At 45.4% G+C, this 17,701-nt stretch overlaps 1 protein-coding gene across 1 annotated transcript; it reads left to right on the forward strand.

Moving 5' to 3' along the window:
* Positions 1-3,541: 3,541 nt before the first annotated feature.
* Positions 3,542-16,341, forward strand: RBM24 (RNA binding motif protein 24). The gene is made up of 4 exons (XM_046006549.1): positions 3,542-4,301; positions 5,442-5,565; positions 7,084-7,138; positions 14,155-16,341. Exons 1-4 carry the CDS (start codon positions 4,134-4,136, stop codon positions 14,516-14,518), a joined length of 711 nt encoding a protein of 236 aa, XP_045862505.1. The 5' UTR covers positions 3,542-4,133; the 3' UTR covers positions 14,519-16,341.
* The last annotated feature ends 1,360 nt before the right edge of the window (positions 16,342-17,701 follow it).

A 17,701-nucleotide genomic window follows, 5' to 3' on the forward strand; every position in this document is an offset into this window, starting at 1 on the left:
GACCAAAACAAAAAAATCTCATAGAAGCTGTATTCTTGTTTTTCCAAAACAACAAAACAAAATGAAACGAAACAACCAGTAATCTGGCCTAACTACACGGCACGTGGTCAGTTCTAATCAAGAATGTATTTTGGGACGCCTGGGTGGCTCAGTTGGTGAAGCATCTGCCCTCAGCTGGGGTCATGATCTCAGGGTTCCGGGATGGGGCCCATTGGGTAGCCTGCTTCTCCCTCTGCCCCTTCACCCCTGCTCACGCTCACGCACGCGCGCGCGCTCTCTCTCTCAAATAAATAAAATCTTTTAAAAAAGTATTTTCCCCACATCAAGCTTGCTGGTAAATAGATTTAATATACCAATTCTCGTAAGTAAATACTTCTTCGGTGTTTGTATGGGTAGAACTATATGGAGGATCTCACTGACCTGCAGGAAATACAGTGACATCTGGGAGCCCAACGCTGCCCACAGGTGACTTACTATCCAAAGTGTGCTATTCCCACTCCATGAGTGGGAAGAGTGCTTCTCTACCTTCGTGAAGTAGTACTCTCTATTCTCAAAACTCTTCATAAGCCTTGGCCCTGGAGATGATTTCCATGATTAGTTGAAGGAGATGGGGGGCAGAAAGTGGATAAAAGGATGCAAAACTTGTCCATTTGGTTCTGTCCCTTAATAGCCAAATAAAGAGTCTGAACAGAGTGGATAATAATTTACTGTAAGTAATAAAATAATATTGATCTTGCCATGAAGTAGGAAAGGATTCGGGCCATCCATATGTACTAATTTGGATATGACAAGCTTGGAACCTATTTATAACTTTTAAAGTATTTTATGGTTCTTTCTTTCCGAAGAAGTACACATCAGATTGCACAAGGTCTGTGAATATACAAGTGTTCTTCTCTGCCAAGAGCAGCTGAGAAAGCAAAAGGATTACTCAAGTATTGTTTTTCAAACTCGACTTTGTAATGGGTAATTGTACAGAAATATTTGGTACTTAATAACCTTGAACGTTTGAATTCAGGAAGATTTTTACAGCCCCAAGGCTACATGGTCTGATGGCTCAGGTTCACAAAACCACCAAGAATGGTCCTGGCCCTTGTAACTGAACCCACCTTTGTGGGGATGGAGAACAAAACCCTGTTGTCAACAATGCCTCGCTCTAGCCCAGTGCCGGCCTGTGGGGGGCGCTCCGCGGTTTGCAAGGCTGATTGGGATAGGAATTATGGCTTCTATTTAAATCTGCATGGAAAATAAGGAACTCTCTTCCTCGTCACCTTTGTTCTCCGTCAATCACAGAACAGCAGATGATTAGTAATGTTTTAATTATCTGTGGAATTAAAAATCGGGACTACTCGGGCATCATTTCATACGGAATGAACAAAGTTTCAAACCAAGCAATCAGATATTTACTTCTCAGTTGGAAGAATAAAAACACACCAGTCAGGGGCTGCAGGGGGTACAGGGAAGGGGGGGGGCTGAATTCTCTTCTCTGGGACTATGGCAGGGAAGCATCTTCTTTCCAGAAGCCGAGTTCTATGACACGGTGATCCCAACCTGGGATCAGAATTTCCTTGTAGATCTCACCACTTTACTTAGTGAATATCCAAGCTGCTGGCTACATTCCCAGACATCCTTCATCCCTGATATTATCACAGTTTCCTCCGGAGTGGGCTCCTCATCCAGGTAGGAAGAGAGGTGAGACCGCCAAAGTCACTCTTCTCCCCCAGGCTTCTCTGTAATAGCTTCTCCCTCGCAAAAGAGTTTTTGCCTGAACCTCATCCTAACTACAGTAATTCTTCAGTGACCCAGCAAGATGGATGTTGAATATTAAAAAACATGCCTCCTTTGTTTCATAGGCTGCTTTGTTTCTCTAAGTTTTAAAAATTACCTTTCATCACACCAGTACACAGAGTCCCTTTGAAATGTACTCTGCTTAAGCAATAGGAGAGAGTGCTATTTACAATTTCCCTTTCTGGCTCTCATATGCCTGTAAAGTACCTTGTTTTTCTTCAATTGAATTTTTTTTTAAATTCTCCAAAAACCTTTAGATTTTTTATTTCTCCATATCACCCACTGGGGGTTCAGACTTAAAGGAACCCATGAGCCCAACAGGCCAACTTCATGCAGAAGGCAACAAGGCGAAAAGCTCGAGGATATGTGCGTTCCTGTTCCCTCTGGTAAATGCAATGTATCTCATCCTTCTGGGCTGACTGCAAAGGTGCCCTGGAAACAGAAACACAAATATGTGCTTCTCTAATAGGTTAACATACTGACCTGCTTTAAAGGAAATAAATGGTGCCGCCCAGGGGCAATTAACGTATGGACTTCAGCAGACGCTCCTGATGGAAATGACTTAAAAGCAATTCATGCTCCAAAAGGGGTGGGTGGGACATTTCACTCACATGAAATACCTTCATCCAAACCTCAGATATGACAAGGGATTTTATGCTTAATTGAATGTACTCTTGATAAAAAGAAGTTGCAAAAAGCTGATATTTAAAAAATAAATATATAGGGGTTGCATTCAAGTCTGTATTTTCTACAAAGGCTTTAAAGGTCTGCTGGTAGAAACCAGTGGTTATGTAACAAGTCGATTTCAAAAATCACCCTTTTTACAATTACCGTACATCCTAGTAAAACAGTTGAGGTCGAGTCACTAAACAGACTTGCAATTCAAAAGGAAGGAAATGCTTCGGGAAAGAAAAAAAGAGAGAGAGGATTTATAATGAGAAATCGGTACCAAATCTCCCCGAATAGTTAGGGAGGAGTAAGTAAGGAGGAAACACAAATTTGATAACTGTAGGGGCTAAAGTACTAATTTATGGTCCTCTGAAATAGAAGGTGGTGTCTACGGTTACTCCGCTTGGCTGGGGCCGTGGCAATTCAAGCTAATGGTTTTCTCCAGCACACCCAAGCACTAGACCTGTATTTTTTTTTTTTACCCCCTTCTGGCTCTGCCTCGCCGGTTCTCCCCAGCACTGGCTCTCTGGGGGACTAGGAAGGTTGGGGGCCCTCCTACGCACTCTCCACACCCCAGACTATCAGACCCGGGTTCCGCTGGCCGAGCTCGCCGGCCCTCCCCGCCCGGCAAGGAACTGGCCTTTCCACGAACCGCCCCAGGCCTCCTGGCCCCCAGCTCGTCAGTCCAGGTCGCCGGCCCTGTCACCGTAGCCGAGCGCAAAGAGCTCGCGTCGCCGTTTTGGAAAAGCGACGCAGCTCCCTCCGGACGCAGTGTGTGCGCTCCGGGTCCCGGCTAGGACCGCGCAGAGTGCCTAGGACTTTGACGGGTTAGAGCAGGCGACGCCGAGAGCAAGGCCGCCTCGGGCCATCCCCAGCCCTGCCCCAGCGCCGGCTTCGGAGCCCGAGCCCCGCGGCCCAGCGCCGCGCCGGGAGAGAAGCAGCTGTTCCGAACAGCTGGGGGGCGGCGGCGCCGGGCACCCCAGGTGCTGCCGCGGCCAATCGCAGGCGTCCGGCCCGCCCCCTCCCCAGCCGGGCGCCGACCCCCGGCCCGCGGGGGAAGGGAGCAGAGAGGTGGAGAGCCGACCTAGCCACTTGTCTTCCAGCTTCCGCGGCGGGAGGGTCAGAACCGGAGCCCCAGCGGCGCGGAGTCCTCCACCCCCGGCCCCGCCGCCGCGCCCCCCACCCGCCCACCTCCGCGCCCGGACGCGCTCACCGCCGACCCTACCCACGCCCCACCCAAGACACCTACCTAATTTCCAAGAAAGAAAAAAAAAATCTACCTCTGAACGCGCCCGCTTCTTCGCTCGAGGACCACCCTCTCTTTTCATTTTTGGCCTCCCAGCCGGGTGAGTGGAAACCGCTTGCACATTCTATAGAGCAGGATCCTAACCCAGACGATCCGGAGAATTTGTACGGTGACCGGCAGGGGGGGCGGGAGGAGAGAGAGAAGTCAAGTCTCCGAGGCTGCTGGCGACTTCGGAAGCCGCGCGCCCCGCGCCCTCGGCCGCCCCCGGCCGCTCGCCCCCGCCGCGCCGCCGCCCTCGCCCCCGCGCTCGCCCTTGGCCCCCGGCGGCCGCGAAAGGGTGCGGGAGACGCGGAGCGGGAGGAGGAGGCGCAGCCGCTGCCCGAGCCGCAGCCGCAGCCGCAGCCGGAGCCCGAGCCGCGGAGCGGGCGCGAAGATGCACACGACCCAGAAGGACACGACGTACACCAAGATCTTCGTCGGGGGGCTGCCCTACCACACCACCGACGCCAGCCTGCGCAAGTACTTCGAGGTCTTCGGCGAGATCGAGGAGGCGGTGGTCATCACCGACCGGCAGACGGGCAAGTCCCGGGGCTACGGATTTGTAAGTTGCGCGGCTGGGGGCTGGGGTGGGGTTGGGAAGGGAGAGGTGGGGGCGACAAAGGGCGGCGGGGAAACCGAGGACTGCGGGGGGCGGAGAGGCTCGGGGCGGCGCAAGGCCTCGGGGGTCGGGGGTTGCAGTGGTGGGCTCGGCGTGACAATGTGAGGAACCCCGCGGACGGGGGCGGCGCTGCCCCTTTGCTCCCGGCTGAACTGAAAGTTTGCGCGCGGCGGAGCTGGGGAAGGGAGGGCCGGCTGCTCCCTCGCGGGGTTTCGAGGGGACCCAGAGCCCTTCGGTGTCGGGGGCACAGGTGGAGCGGGGGTGGGAGGAGAGCACTAACCGCTGCTGGATTTGCGGGTGCTCAGGGCTGGGAGGGAGGGGCCGCAGCCCCTCGGAATCGCACTCCGGGGTGGGAGGCCGGTGGTTAAGCGCGCTGTTGCTTTGTAAAAATGCGTGTTGTCTTCAGGCGTTCTGGCTGGGGCGAGGAGGGGACACCCCAGGAGGTCTAGGGCTCTACTCCTTATGCCATCCCCTCACTTCTTTTTTTTTTTTAATTGCAAAGATGGATTCTTTAAAAAGATGATCCTCTGGCTCTTTGCTGAACTGAAAGAGAGCATATTAAGCCTCCTGGGGATTTAAGCGTGCAAATTCAGCTGCCGGAGAGCTGGGAGCTCCAGAGTAGGACAATAGCTATTGTCGTTAGGGAGTGCTTGCTGATGGTTGGGAGCACGGGGCGGATGTGAGGCTGGACTTTCTTTAAAGCAAACGGTGCCTCTTAGGCTGCGTAGGGACCTGGGGGTTGGGAGGCGGTCGGGGGCGGGAGCATCTAGAGTTCCAAGACGGAATTCAGGCTTCCGACTCCCTGCTAGGCCCTACTAGCGCCCTGAAGACTTTTGAAGTATGGGGAGGGGGTTGTTTCTTTCTTCTTCTCTGTGTTTTTTTTTTTCTTTTCTTTCCTTTTTTTTTTTTGACGGGGGATCCATGAGTAAGTTCCAGAAAAAAAAAAAAAAAAGGAAAGAGGAAAAGTTTAAGAACCCCCTTAGTTTTCTCATGAATGACTTCTCCAGGGTGATTCTTGGTTTCCTTCGGGGGGTTGACTTAGAGATTTGTACGTATGTCTGTGTGTGTGTGTATGTTGCTAAGGTCACCATGGCTGACCGAGCTGCTGCTGAGAGAGCCTGCAAGGACCCGAACCCCATCATTGATGGCAGGAAAGCCAATGTGAATCTGGCATACTTGGGCGCAAAACCAAGGATCATGCAACCAGGTGAGAAATGTTCCTCCTGCCCACCCACCCCCAACTTGAGACCCCTCCCCCCACACCCCAGCTTCTGAATAGAAGGAATCCCTTATTCAGAAGACACTGTAGATATTTAGTAAAGTTGAACCAGGCTGGTTATTCTAACCAAGACATTAAATGAGCGTTGTCACCGGCTCTTGCAGGACTTGAAATGTACCTATGTGCAAAAGTAGATCTTGGGGGTCTGGACAGTTTGTACCCACCCAGACTTAGGCTTGACTCATCTGTTTCAGGTATGACATACAGTCACAGTCTACTCTTTTATTGTCCAGTTTTTTGCCACTTGTAGATCATTCACATGTGGATTATGTGGGCTAAATGTGTTACCTCCCACTGGTTAGACTTCCCTACATACTGTTGTCTCTCCTTCTACCACCATGGCCCTGTCCTCAGAGCTGCAATCCAACTTGAACTCTGACCAGGAGAAGCCTGGGGGTAGGGGGTAGGGGATGGCGTCTGGATGGTAAAGCTTTAATATTAAATCACAGACTACTTAGTAATTAAAGAAAAGGGGGGAGATTTCAGGTATGCCTGGGTCCTCCTGTAACAGATAAAGAAACTGACATGTAGAGATGGGAAATGTTTTACTCCAAAGTGGTCAAAACGGAAGCAGGCTTTTATCTATGTGAAAATTTGACCTTTTGGATTATTTACAACACTGCCCTTGCCATTAGCACAAATAATTAAGAGTTGACTGTTGAGCAAATGGGAAATTTTTTCTTGGGTGAGCAACTCGGTTTTGTGAAGTTACTGCCCTCTTCACTCAGGTGTTGCTATCTGAAATTTGGGGAAGAGGTCGACACTTCCGTCCTAGTAAAATGGATTTACTGTGAAACTAGATTGTCAAGAAAATGAGCGCATGTGCCCACATCCGTGAACATTAAAACACTTGTGTTCAAAACAAAACAAAACTTGTGTTTGTGTGTGTGCTATCCCGAAAAGGAGACTTTGTTTTTGTGAATTTTTTAATACCATAATCTGTAAAACCCATAATCTTCCAAAGCATTGTCCAGCGTGTTCCAAATTACAAAAACTTTTTATAGATCGTGATTCAGAACTGCAGGAATATTTGTGACATGTAACTTCATTATCAAGTCCTCTTGTTCCTGGTTTCATGCCATGAGAATTTTTCCCTGGTCTAATTTTCTAAGGTCGTCTTGTGGGACTGTCAAACTTGGCAGATAATTTTTCGTATCGACCTGTAGCTTAGTAAAATTTTTGCTCGGGTCCATGATAAAATTAGTAAAAAGAACTTTTAAATACATATATTTAGTTATAATAAACATTTATAATGATAACATTAGTAAAAAGAACTTTTATATATATATGTTTGTAATAATATATAATATTTTTATATATAACGTTTATAAGGCCTCAAAAGAATGGTGATCTTCTCTAAGTGAAAGTTGTGATTGCATTTTATATGTAGGAGTAATGCATGCCTAACCATGCACAAATAGAGAATGTGGTATGTTTTATTGCTAGGTTTTGCCTTCGGTGTTCAACAACTTCATCCAGCCCTCATACAAAGACCTTTTGGGTAAGTCAACTCATCAGGCCCTCCTAAGTTTCCGTAGGTATCATCTGTTAACCTGCCTGTTACATGCAGACAAGATCATCATGTCACAGAATGTTCCTTGTGATACATATTTATAAACGTTTGTACGTTTTTGATGCTGATAATATAAATATTTTTAGATGAGTCAAGTTACTGACCAAGTTTGCAGCCTCCAAACCAGACAAATTTTGAGCTTATGATTAACAAAACAAAACAAAACAAAACTACCAGGTATGACTTGTGTACGAGACGATTGTGTCCCAGCACCGTGATTACTGTTCAACTTGACTCAATGTTATTTATCTCTTTCTAACCTGACAGGGCTCGTATACAGTTAAGCTAACTGATCAGAAGGATACGATGATAAGAGGTGGAATAGTTCTGTTTGGAATTAAACTCTGTAACCAGTAGACTCAGACACACAAGCTCAGATGGTGATTAACGATGCATGGATGTTGGTGTTGTTGTTTTATTTTTCACAATAGTCAATAGACCTCCGTGTGCTTTATTTTTATTTATTACAGTAATGAAGTGGTGTTGATAGCTAAACTGTGTGCTTTTTACTTAATTGAAAAGAGCTGTAGTGAAAGTGTTTTCTTTTCCTCGGGGAAGGGGCTCTTTGTGTTTTTGATGTTGGTGGTGGTGTTGAGGAGTGTTGACTTTTGACTTTGCCATGGGAAGCAAAGGGCCTTTTTTTTTTTTTTTTTTTTTTTTTTTTTTTTTTTTTTTTGCTTTTAAGCTGTAGCCTGTGACTTCCACTTAACCATATTTTTGTAGTGAGTGCTAAATGGTGTGATTTCCCTCTGTGAGAATACAGATTTCATTGCTTGCATGTCCTACGTTTCTGTTTTACTGGGGAGTTTTCTGGGAATGGGGTTCTTTCTTTGGCAATGTGTATCCACTTTTAGGCCTTCTCATTTAAAGATTCAACAAACACTCATCAGATTTCACTGACACTAGCCAGTTTTTGGAGTCGAGTGGCACTAACTTCCACCTTTCAGACCTAACTCAGATGAAAAGGCTGCTCACCTTTTTGTTGCCGTTGGGCTCTGTGAGACAGCTTTCCTCCTCTGAGTGCCCTTCTTTCCCTTCTGTTTGGACACCGTAAGTGGGCGATCCCTACCACCTAAATTTACTCTGACCCCTTAGAGTCTGTTTGAGCTGCATTCTACCTGAATGGCATTGCTAGAACTCCAGTTTTGGAGATTTCGGCTCCCTTTTTAGATATTCTAATTGTTCAAGAAGTGTTTTATCCTCAGGTATATTTTCTTCTCTAGCTTAGCACCTAAAGATCTGTGTAACCTGAGAAGGTCAGATTCTAGATAGACAGACAGACAGACAGATATCTGCCTGATGTGTCTCCAAGGATAGAGTAATAATCATTTGACTTGGAAGGATCAAGTTGTTTTCCATGAATACCTTCTTTTTTTTTTCTTTTTAAGATTTTATTTAGTTATTTGACACAGAGAGAGAGATCACAAGTAGGCAGAGAAGCAGACAGAGAGAGAGAGAGGGAAGCAGGCTCCCCACCGAGCAGAGAGCCCGATGTGGGGCTCGATCCCAGGACCCTGGGATCATGACCTGAGCCGGAGGCAGAGGCTCAACCCACTGAGCCACTCAGGCACCCCCATGGATACCTCCTTAAAACCCTCCCTTTAACATAGGGATTCCTCACCTTACCGCCAACTCTTACTTTTTTAAACTGTGGAAGAGTATTCTGTCCAATATGGGTAGAAAGGACCTTCATATCTCCATAGCTATGCCCTATCCCAATCATCCTGGGTACTGACAACAAATGGTGGGTTGATGGGTCCAGCTACGTCTGTAGATCCTCTCTTTGGTCTAGACTTACGTGTAAGGTGGGATTGGGGAGGAGAACATACATCCTAACAAGTGGTGGTGAACTTAGTCCTGATCTCACAATAATAATCTTGAAACAGTTACACAGCTAAATCGATCAACAGGTATTAGCATGTGTTTATGTTTTGCTGTGCTGAGTAGATGATACAAAATAAGGAGACTGCAAAACTAACACAAACCAATCAAGAACAATTAATTGCTAAGATACTTGGTATTTAGGACAAAAAGAATTCAGAATAGCAAGAAAACAGGTGAATTGGAGAGGTTGGACAAGGTTTCAGAGGACTTGAACTAGTCTTGGACCAGTGGGTATGTCCTGGACAGGTAAGGAGGAGGATGGGACATGCCTGAGGGCTAAGGGGTAAGTGAGTTGAGCATAAGCAAAGGCGGAAAAGAGGAAGGATTTAGTGCATGGAGAAACCAGACTGTTTATGGAGGATATGGAGAGCTCCACGTAGAAATTTGGACTGGCTGTTGTAGCCTGCATTGATCCTTGAGAAAGAAAGTATCACAAGGAAAATAAGAGTGACTGGAATAAAATGTCCCATGGAAATTTTAAATCAAGCATGCTTTGATAGTAACTTTTTACTTGTTCATCCCTGCTAATATTAAGCTGTCTTTATAAAGGATGGTGATTAGTACTGTTTGCCTAAATTGTTTGAACTTGAGATTCTTATTAGAAATAGATAGCATTCCAGGTGGACCAACTGAGCCTTCTCTTTTCCTTTTTCAAGGGGTTTTTAACACTGCTCGAATTCCCAGAGTCTGTACCTAACAGATCACACCTGGTCATCCTCAATTCTGTGGAGATGCCACACATTCTTATTTTAGGCCTGGAAAGAAGCTTGAGAATTTTTTATCTTACTTGATTGGTTTGAAATTGTAGTGACTGAACTATTTTTTTCTTTTTATGTGGTCCTTCATTGGCCCCCAGATGATTCTGGGCTTTTCAAGAGAAAATCTTGGCTTGAAGGAATTTCTGATGTAACGCAGTGGGCAGGTGTATAGATAAGACATTGGCTAAGCAATGTCTTAGAAATACTTTGTTTGCAAGAAGCATTTTCTCATTGAAACCTTAGAGAGGAGAGACTATGCATCTGTGAGTAGAAAATTCGAGGCTGGTTTAGATCAGATTGAAATACCCTTAAATGTTTATTCAGTTACCTTTAAGTGGCCAGGGTTTCCTGGAGGCGGGGAGGGGTTTGAAAATTTTATTCATTTATTTGAGACAGAGCCAGCGAGAGGTGGGGAGGGGCAGAACGGGAGGGAGAAGCTGACTCCTGGCTGAGTGTGGAACCCAATGCAGGGCTCGATCCCAGGACCTGTAGATCACGACCTGAGCTGAAGGCAGAAGCCTAACCGACTAAGCCACCCAGATGCCCCTTAAGTGCTCAGTTTTATGCTAGTTGTGTTAACACTGTACCAGATACTCTACTCTTCACTAAGGGGGCAGGAGGGGCAGTAACATTAAGTGAACCTCTCCTACATGCACGGTACTAGTAAGAGATTTACATAAATCATGTAATTCTCACAATACGTCTTTGACTCAGGCTGTTCATGTCAGCCTGTGAATGTGCTTTCCAGGGGTGACAAAACAGATACAGAGAGGTTAATTAACTTGCCACAGGGCTAGTAAGGAATAGAGGTTAGTTCTAGGTTCAGAATCATGGTTTCCCTGACCTCAAAAGCTGTGTTCTTTTCTCTGTCAAGTTATAGCCAGAAAGACACAATTCCATTCTCCCCTGTTATCTAGTAAGGAAACTGAGAAGCCCCCAGAAGGGTTGTGGCTTCAGACAGGGAGGAGAGACATCAGGTTCGTGGGACCCAAGAAGTCTTGAGGTAGAAGCTGACCCAGATTTTTAAAGGATGGTGGAAGATAAGGTTTTTTTTGCATTGAGTGCCTACTTTATTCATCATTGTAGGCTCTGTGCATAGATAATGTTCTTTAATGCACAGCAGTTCGGGGTTGGAAATACTGGATTCATGTCATATATGAGAAATGTGAAACCAGAATGTGATCCAAACTCCTGAAGGCTCTGTACATAGTGAGTGCTAGAGCTGGGTGGATAGGATTTGGATTTTAACAAGTGTAGATGGAAGGAGGATTGGCTTCCCTGGCAGAGGGACGGCATGAGCAAAAACGTGAGGATCTGGAAACGTGTGGCTTGTCCAGGGAGCGCGGAGGAGTCCAGCTGACCTGGGTTCGAGGAAAGGTGCTGGGAGGAATGTTTTGGAGCCAGAAGCATAAAAGGCCTAGTATGCCAGAGGGGCCACAGGTTACCAGAACAGGCGAATAAAATGAAGACTTTGCCAGCAGTTTGGTGATAGACTGGAAGAGGAAACCAGTTAGGGTGTCAGACATCGCAGAGAGACGTCAGAAAAAAGAAAAGGAAAAATGTAGGCCGTGTTCTTCGACAGTTGCCCAAGGTATCTGCCTTGTTCCTGTGCTTTTGTAACTGCGAGGTATGCCCACTGTGTGACTGAGGGAGGGGACACTGGTAGGTGTCTCGTGGGGGGACAGATTCCCAGATTGCCTTCAGGGGCTCCTGAAAGTAGTCAGAGACCTCCTAATGCAAGAATGGCTTCTGAAGCACACCTCAGCCTTTGGTCCTTTTCCCGCGTTCCTTCCCAAACGGAGGTATGTTAGGCTGTCCAGGGTCTTCTGGACTCTTCCTTTCCCCGAGCCTCTAACACTGCTGGGGTTTCATGTGCCTTCCAAACGTATTCCTAACCCTTGCCAGACTGCATGTAGGGTTCTGATATGCCAGGGAACTCTGCACTCTTATTGGTTGGCGTTATCAAATGAAAACTATTAATGTAAAATCAGTGCAGAGACAAGAGTCCTCTAAGCAGCCCTCCCTATCGTCTAGTGCATTCCACACACACACACACAAGACTTCATCCTGCCTTTTTGTAGGCTACACTTACTTTCAGTTACCAGCCTTCATTCAAAGATAACAAACCTGGTAACCATCCCGTGGTCCTTAGAACTTTGGGAGTACAGGGGTTAATGTTTCCGTATCAGGGAGATTCATACTGGCTGGACTTCGCAACTGATAGATGTTTTACTTTGGCCTTATAAAGACATTTTACCCGCTGGAAACCCTTGTCGCATGACAGGATCAAAAATAGCCCGGCTGCAGCCCCTGCTGTCCATCACCACGTGTAAACTGCCTTGAGTGGAGGCTCTCTTGCCGCGTCTGCACATTGCGGACCAGGCGGCCTCCGGGGACCGGGTTTCATAAAGCCACACCTGTCGCTGTGAGTGAGTCAGTCACCTGACCTAGAGAAAAAAGTCTGGAGTGTGTGTATGACCGTGCGTCTGGTTTCTGACAAGCAGCTAAGAACATCTCTAAGTGTCCTCAGAAACACTTGATGACGTCTTTTCTCCTGGCACTGGGAAAGATCTACAAGTCTAGTAAAATTGAGTGTATTTTTATCATTGGGGTCAAAGTTCACCACCCTCTGTGATAAATTCATCTTTTCCATGGGTGTTGGTTAATAAGGACTTTCTGTGAAACTCTGAAAAGGCAAAGCAAAAATCTGTGTTTTCAGAAATCTAAATGAAGTTTTCGGTCTTGAGTTCTTTAAAATTCTTTAAAATAAGGATCGTTACTTGTTGCTTTACTTCCTGTTAAGCTGGCTTTGCCAACAACCAGATGGCATTAGAGTGTCATATTTTTAGAAATATAGGGGGTTCTGATGGAGATTGCTTTAAAGAAAGATGAAAATAAATCAGATATTCATGGTAGCATTTTAAAGGGGCAGTAATGAATCGCAAGAGAATTGAAATGCATGTTTTTTTAAATACCTCTTGTGATTTTTTTTTAACAAAATTAACTTTTAAGTAAGGTCATTGGAATGTGTCTTGTATGTGATCTCTGAATGTATAATTTGTAAAGGTACTTGATTTTGTTTCTTGAACTTTTACAGGATAATGCATAATACAATTGATATGTATTAAAAATCTATGAGCAGGGCAGATTTAAAACAAACATGCTGATCTGCTTGTTGATTAGGAGGATGTAACAAGAGTTAGTATTTGTGCAAAAAAAAAAAATGTTTCCTAACTCATTTTGTTATGTAAACCTTTTAAGTTTATATGAATTTTAGAGCTATTCCTATTCCTACCTTTTCCCTCAACCTCATCATTTCCCCAAAACCCCTTCTGTCTGTCTTGCATAGAGATAAACAAGCTGGCTGACCTTCAGGTGCCTGATAGTCAAACAGGTTTGGTTGACCCTTGTGTCCTTACGAATTTTATGGAGAGAAAGAAAGAAAGAAAGGCAAAAAGCGTGCTGCACATCTCTTTGGGAATCACTGCCATGAATGTTAATAGCATTTCTGTAGCTTCCCACAACAGCCTCTTGTGATAGAGTGAGCTGCACTACAGTTCGTTTGAGAAGTGTGATTCTGCTGTGTTTACCACACTTGTGAACTTTTAAACTCCTTTTTTTTTTTTAATTTTGTCGCCTGCTTCTTTTATCATCATTATTTTTAATAAGGGTGACTGAGGTTGCAGAGAGATTAATGTGTGCTGAGTCTGCCAAGCAATTTCAAGTAGGGTTGCCATGATAATAAACATACGGATTTTGTGGGAAAATTTATCTCAGTTTTGGGAAATCGGCCAACGCCCTCCCCTCTCCCCCCACCCCGCCCCGAATTGAAAGATCACGGATTACCTTTGGAGTCCTCTCCTATTCTATTCGTCGCTGAGCACTTTTTTTTTCCCCTCTTTGCTGCACAGTTTTACGAACTCACTGCAAAATTTTCCAAAAGTCTCAAAAATCAATTAAGCATGTATCCACTACCTCTCCGGTGCGCAGCCCTCCCGAACCTGCGACTGATTTGCCAAACTTCTGCTGAATGATCAGCTTCGGTGCTCTTAACCGATCCTAAATCCGACCTCCAGCAGGGAGGGGCACCCCCCCCCCCGTTTCTGTTCGCTCAGTTCCTTTCGGGGCGCTCCGCGAGGCCGGCTACCGCCGGAGCACTCGGGCGGACCCCCGGGCGGGGAGATATTGTGGCAACCCTATGCTCGTAATAACCACTAAATTTGAGTCTGTCTGATCTCTGGACGCGCCGCGCTGCGGGCGGGAGGCCGGCGGCGCCTGACTCGCTGTCCCGTTCTTCCGCAGGATCCCCGCCCACTACGTGTACCCGCAGGCTTTCGTGCAGCCCGGCGTGGTCATCCCGCACGTGCAGCCCACAGCCGCCGCCGCCTCCACCACCCCGTACATCGACTACACGGGCGCCGCCTACGCCCAGTATTCGGCGGCCGCCGCAGCCGCCGCCGCCGCCGCAGCCTACGACCAGTACCCGTACGCCGCCTCGCCGGCCGCCGCCGGCTACGTCACCGCGGGGGGCTACGGCTACGCAGTGCAGCAGCCAATCACCGCCGCAGCCCCCGGGACGGCCGCCGCCGCCGCCGCCGCCGCGGCCGCCGCTGCCGCCTTCGGCCAGTACCAGCCGCAGCAGCTGCAGACCGACCGCATGCAGTAGGGCGGCCACGTGACCGGAGCCGGCTCGTTTCCCCTCCCCCTCCCCCCCCCCCCCCCCCCCCCGCCCCACCATTGCCCGTGTGTCGTAGGTAAGGCGAGTGAACGTCGACTTCACAACTTTCAGGAGGGACAAAAAAAAAAAAGCAAAAAAAAAAAAAACAAAAAGCAAAGCTATGCTATCGTGAAGCAGATTTCTTCTTTTTTTATATATATATACTCCAGTAGTGTCGTAGATGAGAGAGAGAGGGGAGTGGGCGCCGTTTTGGAAATCGATCCCAAAGAGAGCCTGAGTCGAGGAAAGTGGGAGTAAACAGTGGAACTTCACTTTCAAAAACGGGGTTTTTATTTTTTGCTCTTTTTATAGTATCAGGGAAGCAAACTGCCTTTTACAAGTTAGGGGATGCTCTTTGAATCTAGTCGAACCAGGGAATACAGAGCGAGCAATATGTAGCTTGAATTACCTTTAAAAGCAGATGTAAAACACACACACACACACACACACACACACACACAATGGTGAAAGCACTGATTGTCATTTTTTAGCAGTCACTACGGCCTCTAGAACTTTTTCAGGTAAGAAGATCACGTTCTTACTCTCTCAAAAAATGGGCATCGAACAATCAACCTGGGAGCGTGGCAGTGGGTGAAATGGTGGACAGGCACCAAAGCGATTTTCTCATCTCTCCTGCGGATGAGCGGGACTGTGGAGCAAGTGATGTGGAATTAATGGGTGCAGCAGATGTACAGACAATCAATCACACACACAGTTCTGGAAAGAACACATCACTTGTGCTTGTTTGATGAGCTTGTCACATTCTAATCCCTCTCCCCATCCTGTTTCAATTTTGGGAAACTTGTATCTGCTGGTGTCAGCAGTTCTGATTCTGAACTAGGATCAGGCTTTTACTACAACAGCCTTCTCTTCTATTGATTGTGTTGACTCGTGGCTTACGATTAAAGGCAGGCAAAGTTTGCAGACTCTAAACCCTTAAGAACTGTCTTAAGGACGTTTATTCCCCCCCCCCCTCCCTTTTAAAATAATTTTACACTTTTTAGTATCTATTGCAGAGTCATATTTAAAACTATTTATTAGTGAACACAGTACACGAGACAACAAGGTGACTGAGATTACAATTCTTCAAAGGTTAACGATAATGTGGTTTATACTGTGCCTTAATAGTAATGCTATTTAAGATATTTATTTTTAAGTTTTACTATGCTGCACTCTAAAGAAAGGAACTTTAGATGTGACACTGTAAAATTATGTATTCATCTCATGGCATAAATTATTTAGTAGGTCTAGATGTAGCATATTAAATATTAACCTATCAACGAAAGATGTTGACTTGGATTTATTTAAATTCATATGTGCACTGTATAAGAGAATACTCTTACATTAACACATTTTAATTTATTTTCGTTTTTAGGTGTTTTTTTTTTTAAACGAGAGGTACTGCTAGTTTCATGCTTCCTTCTCTAAATTTTGCTTGTGTAGATCTCATTTATTGGTATTTCATTAGCGTGACACTATTCTTACATAGTTTGTGCAGTTTTAAAATGCTGCTTTACTTTTTTCTTCCGAAACTGCAATATTTGCAATTTTTATTCTTAAACTAAATTGAATACTATTTTACACTGTATTGGATTTTTATACTTGAACAATTTCATACAAGGGAAGACAGGTTAGCATTTTTATGGACTTTCTCCATTATCACTGGATTTACTTTAAGTATTCCCATACTAGACAGTGTTATGTAACGTAGACATGACTCTCCTGTGCAAATTATTTATTCATTGTGTATATTGCTTTATAACATTTCAGATCTTCTAATCTATTCACTTGTATTAAATATAATTTTTAAAAACTTCTGTTGCATTGATTGTTTCTAATTTTGTCGTAAGGGTAGGACGATTTCTCCTTTTAACTTGCATTAATGACCATGATGTACATGTAACATTTTCGGTGAGCAGAAAGCTTCCCAGATGCCCTGTTTTTATACCTTTTAAGTAAATTTTATTAACCCAGCATCGTTCTTACATTCAACAAATGATCTAGGTCCTCCTCCAACAGTGAACCCTAAAGGACTATTCATGTCACTGGAAATCGCTTAACTAACGGTGGCTCAGAAGAGTGGGCTGCAGGGGGGGCCAGTCCATCCGAAGCTGGAGTTGGGTAAACTGAGGTTTGGTGTTAGAGTCCACCACTTGCCGGCAATATGAATGGAGTAGGTTGCTTTTTGTTAATCCAGCTTTGGGGTGAGGTTTTCACTGATTTCTATAATACTGGGACAGTAGTCCTGGTCTCACATGGTTATTTAGATATTAAAGTATATCAACACCTTGGCCCAAAGCCAAATACGGAGTCAGCTCTTGAAATGATCACTGGTAGTCCTCGTCATACCCCACAGTAAAAGCTAACCGAAAAGGAAGTCATCTTTTGGAATGTGTTCATTTTTAAATTTTTGTGCACATCGATGTGGCAGTCTCTGATAACGTGGATTAGAACATCAAATCCATTTTGATGGCAAAATTCATTTGGCTGATTGTCAAATGCATATTGATTGTCTTAAAGTGTATATGTTAACGTTAATTATGGAATGGATTGTTAGTTGGTCCCTTGGTCTTAGCATTAACCAAACCTGTGATATAGTGTCTTTTATTGAACTCCATTCCTTTGCGAAAATTAGGAGCAGCAGAAAGTCGTGATAACAGACTCTATCATGCTTTCTTCTTTATGATGACCAGTAGTACCCTATTTAGAGCCATCTTAATCTCAAATGTTAATTGTCTCTAATTTTCCAAAGAAACATAAAGACCAACTTATTCCCATGCAGGAATATTACACACTTTCAAGGTACTCTCTTGGGATCTGCAAAATAATTTCTAAGCTACTTAATTCAGTCAGTGCATCAAGGGTTACTTTACTCCAAAAGACACATTCTACCTTTAATTTTTCAGATTTGTGAAAGGTCACTTTTGACCTCAATAAGCCATATATTGATTGCTGAATTCTAGAACGAAACTAATAGATCAGTGAAGAACAGCTCAGAGGGTTCTGGGAAAACTTGTCAAAAATAGCCACACTCAGGAAAGCGGAAAACCCACCTACCCTTGGCTGTACCTTTCCTGGGGGTATTTCTGATCTATGCTAACATCAATATTAGCAGTAGGAAAGAGGGCAAGA

The sequence above is a fragment of the Meles meles genome, chromosome 5 (genome assembly GCF_922984935.1).
Source record: "Meles meles chromosome 5, mMelMel3.1 paternal haplotype, whole genome shotgun sequence".
Taxonomy (NCBI): domain Eukaryota; kingdom Metazoa; phylum Chordata; class Mammalia; order Carnivora; family Mustelidae; genus Meles; species Meles meles.